Source organism: Nestor notabilis, unplaced genomic scaffold (genome assembly GCF_000696875.1).
Source record: "Nestor notabilis isolate BGI_N333 unplaced genomic scaffold, ASM69687v1 scaffold23318, whole genome shotgun sequence".
Taxonomy (NCBI): Eukaryota; Metazoa; Chordata; class Aves; order Psittaciformes; family Psittacidae; genus Nestor; species Nestor notabilis.
This window is the reverse complement of record NW_009940003.1, coordinates 14,796-24,996: the sequence shown is the minus strand read 5'-3', so window position 1 is coordinate 24,996 and position 10,201 is coordinate 14,796. Positions and strand designations below refer to the sequence as shown.

Here is a 10,201-nt window from a genome sequence, read left to right as displayed (position 1 = left end):
AATAGGTTCACAAGATCACTTTCACAGCTCAAAAACTTGGTCTGGCATGGTTTGTATTACTGATACCCCAGTTAAAACAGTTGGGAAGATCTTGAATGTAGGAACGAGTGAAAAATGGAATTAATTCATAGCTAGTTGTATTGCTATGGGTTTTTATGATCAGCTGCTTATATTCAGTATGGATTTTTCTCTTTATTTTTCATTTAGTAATTAATTGAAGTGTCCTGCAAGCTCTCCTGGTACAGAGAAAAATCTATTTGCATGCTTGCGTTACCATGGAGTAGTTATAAAATATATATTTAGAAAAATGCTCAATGTCATTTCTATGTGATGAATCTTGTATTCAAAATGTGCAAATGCTGATAGCAAGGGAGAAGCGGAGAGAGGTTTTCCAAAACAAGTTGTTCTGGTTGTAGCATGCTTATTTTAATAAAGTAATTACGACATTATCATCCCTTCCTTGCCATAACATTTCTCCCTCAAAGTCTACTAGCCCGTGTTTCCTGGCTCTCAAGAGAATCCCAACAACCTTATCTGAAATACGAACATATCTCTCAAAGAGTTCCCCAAATGTAACTTGGATCTTCCCATCAGGCCGTGGCTTAGCCATGGATTCAATGATGAAGCACATGTCCCTAATCTCCCGGTGGATGTGGGCCTCGGCTTTCTTGGCTCTCTCAGCAGTTTTGGTTCCTTCCTTTGGACGACCGTAGCCTTCATCTCCTTTGTGTAAGCGTGTGGACATGGACAGCTCATGGTCAAATTCCTCGCTGAAGGGATTTAGCTTCTGTGACATGATGTGCTGGTCGCTCCATTCTTGCCATTTGTCCTTCAGGCTATTGACAGGGCTGTATTTCCTCTGGGCTTTGGTGCGTGCTTCTTCACTAATCCTGTTTGCGCTGAAAGAAACAAAAAGGGCATTTGAGCTTTGCATTTGAACATTTAATTACACAGTTCTGCTACAAATCTATTAACTCGGTTACCATGCTTTTGCAGATGAGATGCTAGCCACCAGGTGGCACGAGTTCACTACTTCTGAATGCGTTCTTTGGGGACTTTCAGTCTGTTTCAGTTTGCACTCAAAAGCAAATTCACTGATCACAACTTGATCCCATGTACTCTACCATGCTCCAGCCTAGATTTGAGACCATTTTGACAATCTTTCACCCAGAATGACATAGTTCTATATGGGAGCAAGGCAGTATTGTTGCTGTTTACCTGCACTTTCTTTACCTTTGGTCAGTTACGCAGCTCCCAGTTTCTGCCTGCTTGGCAGAGCCTGAAATCTGTCCACCTTGATGTTAGAGATGACAATAACTATCAGTGTACAGACTGGATGCTCAGCTATGCTTGTCTGGAAAACAGAGGGTAGTGTCTAGAAAAATCTGTCCCCTGTAATAGGTGTCAATTTTTAAATAACAACAAAAAGCTATTAGAGCACAGTAGCTCTGCCTTTGCTTATATATTTGACATATGGTTCTGAATAAGTACTGAAGTCCAAAATTCACATTCCCACTGGTTGGGTAAAATCCTGAAAGAAACTTAAGACTACTGAGACTGATATTTGTATCAAGATCAAAAGATGAGGAAAGACCTTCAGAAATCTTAGTAATCTGGGGGGAGGTTATTGGTTTGTGTGTGTAGCAACGTCATATTGTTGACGTTCTTTCTTCTAGTGGCCAATCCCACATGTTGCAGGTGAGCTATAGATAGTCTGAGCTAGTCTTTGTGCTGCCCACATCCTGTCATTGTGTCTGTACAGAACTCTGCTAGTGAGTATGTTGAGCTGTGGCTGTGCAAAGTAATTTGTTTTCTAATATTTTAGTCCCCAGCAGGTTGCTCTGAAACCTCCCCAATGATGTCAGCTGCATGTCAGCAGTAACACCAGAGAAACAAAATACAGTTAGCAAAACAGGAGAGAGAACTGCAAACCTGCAGGAAATCTTGTTCCCCCACTGTTTGGGCATTTCCCCAGTGTTTAGCTTAATGACAAGTGAACACAGTCAACTGTATACACATAGAAGCATTTTTTCATGTCTGTACCACACCTCCACAATGGATCATGGATCTAAAGTGAAGGTTGTGAGCATTAACCCACTGTAAGAAGTGCTTCACCTGTAACAACCAACTAATTTAACCCATTAACTGGAATCATAGAATCATAGAACAGTTAGGGTTGGAAAAGACCTTGAGGTCAATGTCCATGTTCCATGTCTCCTCTAATCCTTTCTGGAGGAGAAAGGAATGGATCCCTTTTTAATGTTTTGAGTTTCGTGCCCCTGTTGAATCCCTTTGGCTCCTATGCAAGAATGAAAGTGTTTTCTATGCCTGTAGGAGTTAATGTGCCTTCTGCTAAGAAACCTTATAACAGAAGTATTGCAGCTGGAAATGATGAAGGTGCTGATGTGAGGGGAAAAAAAAAAAGAAGAAAATACTGGCACTGATGCTTTTTTCCTGGAATGTAGAGAGGAAAATGGGAGATGTACTTTAATAACCACGTACTTATGGCATTTTTGAAGAAGAGTAAGCCTCACTGAAAGGTTCCTGAAAGTAGCAGCCTGAACTAATGTATTCTGAGGCTATAAAATAAGTTTTTAAAAAAAGAGTAGTTAAAAAATCTGGTCCTGATAACAGCACTATAAGTGCAGAAAAATGACTTTTGTGTCAGATTTCAGTGGAAGAGAGCTCTGACTAACATAGAGGTGCCTCTTCAATCATTTGCACCTCAGCAAATATGGCTAATAAGGTTTTCCTAGCACTAACATTAGACATAGGAGGAAAATACAAGCAAAGTTTAACAGAAAAATAGCTGTTTTGTTTTAATTGAGGTTATTTACAGATAATACCTGCTGCAAACGTATCGTCTTTTTCCACTGTGTGAAATCTTGGGTTTGAGGTCCTAGCTTTTCTCAAAGGATGTTGCACACGGTCTCTCCCAAAAGCAGCGGCCACAAACTTTCAAGCTCCAGGTTACTGGAGAGCATTTTTCACTATGGCTATTAACCATTTGCTTCTTGTGGGAGATGACTGATCAGCCTACAGCAGAACATCATCCTGTTCCCAATCTGAATAGTTAAAATAGCTCTGCATATTCAGATAGCTGTGCTAAAAAGTACCGTATGGTTGAAATCCATTATTATGTTAGTCATGGTCTAATACCGGTCATGGCAAATGCTCATCAGCAGTGAGGTGTAAAACCCAAGCAGTGGGAGTGGTACTGCTGCCTGCCTGTCTGCAGAGGGATCACAGACTTCATCAGTGCGGGTCCCAGCTCTCATTTCTAAAATGGCAATTAGGATATGGTATGAACAGACTGGCCCTGACCCTCCAATCCCTGCTGCCATGCTCGCCCTTATCACACAGGCTAGTTGGGTGGGTGAAAACCCTGCTTCTCAGCTCAGATTTCCTCCTGCTCCAGTCACGCTCACATTACATGTGTGCTGGTGATGGACACACAGTAGAAGCAGTGGAGACTCGAGCCCCACCATAGGATTGCTCCTGGTAGGAACCCATGTCCTGGTGCCAGCCTTCTCCCTCCTTGCAGGCTCGGGTGGATGAGCTCTGCTGGGCCCCGCCATGGTTTAAGTGTCACCTTCAGCTGTCCTCCCTGTCCAGCAAAGCCAGCGGGCAGCACACTGGCTGCACCTTAGCCATAGCCCAATGCCCGCTGGGCTCAGAGACTGCGCTCTCCTTCATTACGGTTTTACAGCTAGATAGGAGCCTACAGCTGTCCATGTCACAGCATTGGACATACGGATCTTTTGAATTTTTTACCAACAGAAGGGGGATGACTTAGTTTGGCATCTGCTCCTTGGCAAGTCTGGCCACAGCACAACTGTTTGTAGCTGTCTTCTGGAACTGTGTTTCTGCTGGAGGTCTCTGGGAGAGGAAACTGGAGAATTTCTACCAGACTCTGCTGTTCCTCTGCCCTTCTGGGAGATGTGTTTACTACTTGTTTACTACCTGGACTCCAAATTTACTATATGCCTGCTTTTGTATAGCAATCTTCAAGTACAAGCCTCTTACTGAAAGAAGTATTACTCAAAACTGTTGAGTGCTATTAATTTGCTACTTAATTCAAAATTTTAAGTAGAATCTGTAGTAACTCCATAGGTAAGTACCAGAGTCTGCTTCCTTTTTCTTCACACAATTTACAGGCATAACTAAATCTGTATGTCAGGAAGTTGTACTTCCACAACATATTCAATGAATGTACTACCCCAACCTGCCCCTTATGGTAGGACACCCGAAGAGAGACCTTGAATTTGAACACTAGATTGATGATTCAAATGTTCATTTTGCCAAATGATCTATAACATATGGCATGATTCAAATGAGTCCTGCAGATGTTGAGGCAGGCTGGATGTTTTCTAATGTACATTTGGGGTCCCAACTCCTGTGAAAGCTTCCATTCTTTGACTTGATGAATTCTACATCTATGGAAAGCTTCCAAAGGGAAGCAGTGAACCCAGTTTTTTGTTAAGATCTACTTAAAAGTAATTCCTTCAATGACTAATGTGGACATTCTCTGCCAATTACTTCTGAGAATATTTACAATTTATATTAAGCAAAATACTGAGTAAGAATTTTGAACTATTATTTGTCAGGTATATTGCTTTTGACTTAACATTTGCTGAAATAAATGAATAGCTGTAGGCTCTTGATGAGATAAAAATTGTTACACCAAAATATGGACTGAAGTATTAAGAAGTAGGCAGTGATTTTGATGAACCAGCAAATCCAGTGTAAAAAGTAAATGTAATTAACATTTCCCAGACATAACTTCCTGTGTCTATTATGTATATGGCACGTAAAACCCAAGGCTATAGTGAGATGTTGACTGACTTCTTAAGCACAAAGATACATGAAAGGATGTTTAATTAACTTTTTATTTTCTTCAAGAGTAATATTTTATCTTTGACCATTTCCTGCCATTCCTCTCCCTCCCCCCATCTTCCTCATGGAAACTCTTACCTCTCTTAGGATCGTCTGACTATATGTGATAATGTAACAGAGATGTTTTACTTACAGAGATGGCACAGGTCGTTTAATCCTCACAGCCGTCACCTCTTGGTCACTGTCTTCTGGCTCAAGTTTGTCCTCTGCTTCTCCATAGCCACTGTCCTCTGCATCCAGGCTGTCATCGTGACACTTAAGCAGCAGTTCTTTCTTAGCCCCTTCTCTGTCATCTTGTTCCACCTGTTTCCAGCCCTTGGTCAGCTCTGATACCATGTTTGAACACTTTCTCCTTATGGTTGGAGATAATTTGTCACTAAGAATTTTGTCAATAGCGCTTGATTCTTCTTTAAGCTTAGTCATCTCTGAGGTGCTATTGTTGTTCTCGTATCTTTCACTGAGGAGGCTAACATCACCTCCTCTTTCATAGGCTTTGCTTACAACTGTTTTGGTCACCTCTTTGCTTTTAATGCTGAACTTTTTTAGGGCTTCATCTGATTCCCTTGAATTTTTTTCAGCTTCTCTTATTGTTACTGATTCCTTTCCTGAGGATTTTTCATCATCTTTTCCTTGGTCCTTCTTGACAGGTGCCATTGGCCATTTTTCAAAGGATCTTTCTGCTACAGGCTGGGCTGATGAGTCTTCTGTAGGGGCAACCCATCCAGAGGGCTCTTGGGCTTGCTTTTCATGGTGGTCAGATATCCACTGCTGCCAGCCTCGTGCCAAGCTGAAGACCATGCTGGCCATTCGGATCTTGTGGACAGCCCTTTTCCCAGGAGTGGTGCTCGGCTTTTCTTCAGGAGCCATGGCGCTGTCTGCTGCCATGTTGGCTTTTCCCCTTCTTATGCTAAGCACCTTCAACTGAGCTTCTTGAAGTGAATAATGGCCTCTGAAGAGAGCTACGGAGATTTAAATAGAAGCCGGGGTAGTTTGTGCCCATGGAAAATATGTGAAGCATTTCTCACAAAGATATAGTATCCTCACTGGTACGGAGGTCTTTTTTTAACCTGCAGGGTTGCATTTCATCACAGCAGATGAATGATGCATGATGTAAACAACGTGACACAGACCTGCACTGGAAATAGTGGGAAATTAACAGCTTCTTTAGTCCCCCTTTCCTGGGACTGCTCAATTCTCAATTTGTTGTCAAGGATCTTATTCTTCTGGAAGTGCAGAACATGGGTTAATGGTACTGAACAGAGTGTCTGAAACTGCTAAATGTGAAGTGCTGTCAGTTGCTAACTACTTTGGCCAGAGCAGAGACCCCTCGTCATCAGAAGTAAATAGTGGCCCTCATCAGGTGATGTAAAACAAGAAGCAGGCTATGAGTGAGAACTTTTTAGATGCATTTTCTAGGTGACTTCTTCTTATTGCTCATGTGTCCAAAGAAATACAGGTTTGTTAATTTTTTAAAAGGTATTTATGTGCTCTGTTCCCAGTCATTATCTATTAATGTCCATCTATTAGAACCTACCTTCAAGTGGGTCTGGAAACACTATCATGTTTGGTGTCAGTGCTAAGGATGAGGGAACCACTATCTCTAGCCTGGGGGTTATATAGAAATATAGAAAGTCTGACTTGATCAGATGGATGAATGACCTCCCAGGTTTAGGATTTTGAAAAAATTAAGTATAGCCCATTAAATTTCTGACTGCTTTTCAAGCAAGTTGTATATAAAACTTGTTTACTTGTTTATTATTTATGGCATAATTATGTTTATTATGTACAGTATAGAAAAAAATCAGATTTCCTAGGAAACTTTGTGATTTCTACATTCCAGAGGACTTTCTAGACCATGTAGAAAATTATTTAGTGAATTGATACATACATTTTCACATCATAACAATGTCATTTTCCTGAGATACGGTCATGTGGTATCTTATTTCTTAGTATAATGTTTCCTAAATAGGAAAGGAAAATGGCATTGCTTTTTCCATCCCTCATACCTTGCAGCTTACAGGATGACCTGCGGCACTTGCCATGTGGCACTCTGAGGCACACTGAACTTCAAGGAATTCTGTTGACTTCGTTAGTGTTAAACCAGAGATAAATATGGGCTCTTGGTACTCTGCCTTTTTCTTTCTATTAAAGGCTGGTCTGTTTGAAGTAGGTTAGATTCTATCTAGCTTTTGTTTAATAATATAAGACTATGTCATGTCTTTGACTTCTAGGCAGAACTCCTCATTAATCTTTGGGGTCATTTCCTCTTCAAAACTGATGACATAATCTAAGCTAGTGTTGCTGTTAGATGTTTACTCATACTTCTATTTTAGAAAGATATGTGTCACCTCTGTATACTGTATAATCTCAGCTATTACCAATGGCATCATAACTGTGAAATGGCATTGTGAGGTATACTGATGCAACTTGATTAAGAAGCATGTGTTACCGAACATTTATTTTGGTGGCATTTTAAGGTTAATCAGGAACGGGAGCTTCTTGAGTTTAAAAAGCACACACGTGCATATGTGCATGCACACAAAGTGGCGTATGTTTCCTAATATACAAGGAAGATGCAAGTGAAAGAGAATAACGCACATGCAGACAGGAGTATGACATCAGCTCGTTATATCATTCCCTGTGGTTTCTTGAGTATAAGGGTGGCCAAGGCTTTAGGGAATGATCTGAAAGCTAAATACAGAGGTAGGGGGTGAGGCCAGGGAAGGAGTGCAGTGAAACTTAAGTGACTGTGGAAGGGCAGTCATGGAGCGTAAGGTCAATAGGAAACCCTGTTGTAAGGTAGGATCAGTTCCACCTTCATGTACTCAGGTTCCTTGTTTACCTGTTTAAAGACTACCAGCAGTAGATACTTCCCACTCTGCTTAGGCAGTCTATTCCAGTGGTTAACTGGCTTAAATAAAACCTTTTCTGAGGCCTAACCTCCGCCTCTGTCGCAGCACTTTAAGCCTGTAACACTGAGAACAGACAAATCCCACCCTTTCTGAGGCAGCCTTTCTTTGCAAAGACTGCTGTATTCCTCAGTCTTCTGAATGACCCTACTTCTTCCCAACTTTTCCTGTTCTTTCCTGATCCTTGATCATGCTTTTGCCAGTTTCTGGGCTCCCTGTCCTAGATCCACATCTTTATTCAAGTGTGATGCCCAAATTGGAGATAGTATTCTGGTTTAAACTTGCCCATGGTGTGGAAAAGAAACAGATGTCTTGTATGTTGTGCTCCCAGTTCATATTCTACTTGCAAGCCCCCAGATTTCCCAGACTTTCCTGCTAAATGGCTGTCTCTATTCACAGAGCTGACTGTTCATTCACATGTAACCATCTCTGTGGTTATTAAATTTATCAGGTAACTTTTTCTATTTGTCGCTACCATTTTGATTTTTAATCCGTGTTCCAGTGTTTTCATAAATGTCCTGTCTATTCCACTTTTAGAATCACAAATCAAAATAGCAAGTATGAAGTAAACCCAGTGAATAAAGACATTCATTTTGAGCAATAGAGAAATATTGCTATTTATTTTTGTGTGGCTTTCCACTTGATTTTGTAATAGTCCAATGAATTTTGCGTATGAGACAAAAAAAACCCAAACCCTGACCATTATCAAGATATATAGCATCTGCTGCTCTTGCCCATCTTTGGGGGTTGGACCAGATGACCTTCAGAGGTCCCTTCCAACCTAACCAATTCTGTGATCTTCCAAAGCCTTCTACTCTTCTGTAAAAAAAGAATTAATTTAGTGTAATTTGTCAATTCAAAATTGTTTGTAACTGTCCTTGTTACAAAGGCCTCTACTAGGTTTATTACTGTAATTACTGTTGAGGTTCTTGAACACTTTTACTCTCATGCAGTCTTTGCAAGTAGTTGTATTGAAATTCATTGCACTAAAAAAGAATTACATTCCCAAAAAATGCTTGGAAATTACAACACATTTCAAAGAACTTGTTAATAAAGAGATTTTTTTCCCTAATGGACTTCTCCTTGGTATACTGGTCATAGCCAACAGACTTAATGCTTACGTAGTCTGGGTAAATGACAATGAAAAGTTACAGACTAATGAAAACCACCAAGATTACAGAACTGAACTGCTATTATACCCATGTTGCATGACAATGTGTTAAGCAAATGTTAAGTTTAAAATTGGTCACTATTTTAAGCTAACGTTATAACATCACAGACTGTCCAAAGTGCCAGTGAAACTTTAATGTAATTATTCCAAGGATAACTAAATTTATGATGCTTAATTTTAGGGTGTACAATGATGTTGCCTTGAAAGTGTTGAATGGTGCCTTATTTTATATGGTGATGTTGCCAGCAAGAAGTTAATCATGGGAAAATTATAAATAATGTCTGAGTCATCCAGTCAGACTCATACTTTGAGGGCTGCTTACTTTACAAATGTTTTACTGCAGTAACAGTAGAATTTATTACTTCATGGTTTTCAACTTTTTTTCTTAGTGGAATAACAGGCCAAGGCTACACCTACATTTCTGTGCCTAATTTCTCTACTGGCACATCTAAATGCCAATAGCCAGCCCTTAGGGCTCAGCTTTACGTTGAGCCTGAACCACGTTTCCTTTGTGTCTTTCTATGTGTCTTCCATACCTCACAAGATCACAAGGTATACTCCAATGCACAGTAAGGCTTGGTGGGGGTGACTGTCATGACTTTCAGTTCAAAAACTGTGCTTGAAGTCAGAGTTGAGGGACCATTTCTTGCAGAGGGTTCATAGGAGAAATAGCAATTGGAGAAAGTGAATAGATGAGCAGGCTCAACATTTAAGTTGCCAGTTGTAAACTCCTTTTCTTTGCTCTTGGCTGCCTGCATTTCTGGGATTTAATCCCTTTGACACCTTCAGACAGGTGTGCACATGTTTCTAGGACCTTGTTGCTGCTTTTGGATTGCTGCATTTCACTTCATACTTCAGATTTCCTGGATTCAAAGTTATGAAGGAGCAGCTGAGAGGATACCAATGTCAGTCTTAAAAGCTGGGGTGTTTTTGTTGTGTGTGCATTTTTTGTTTGGTTGGTCAGTTATTCTCTATATAGTTATTTTACTATTTAAAAATCTCCACTTTTTTTTTTTTTTTAATTTAAGGATGCTTCATTTTAAAAACTGTAGTCTTCATCCATTTCTTTACCTTGTCAGACATTGACATATAAGCTATTTGATGTTTTTGATGCTTTAAAACAAGGAATTTAATTTTCAACCAATTGCAAATGTATGAAAGGTGCTGTCTTCCTCTTCAGAGTTAGTGACGAATAACAAGAACAAGATGTGTTTCATGGTAAAGT

At 40.2% G+C, this 10,201-nt stretch overlaps 1 protein-coding gene across 1 annotated transcript; it reads right to left on the bottom strand.

Annotated features, from left to right (window-relative positions):
• Positions 1–421: 421 nt before the first annotated feature.
• Positions 422–5,781, bottom strand: ABRA (actin-binding Rho activating protein). The gene is made up of 2 exons (XM_010020145.1): positions 5,030–5,781; positions 422–899 (listed from the first exon to the last, which is right to left on the bottom strand). Exons 1-2 carry the CDS (start codon positions 5,779–5,781, stop codon positions 422–424), a joined length of 1,230 nt encoding a protein of 409 aa, XP_010018447.1.
• Positions 5,782–10,201: the final 4,420 nt, after the last annotated feature.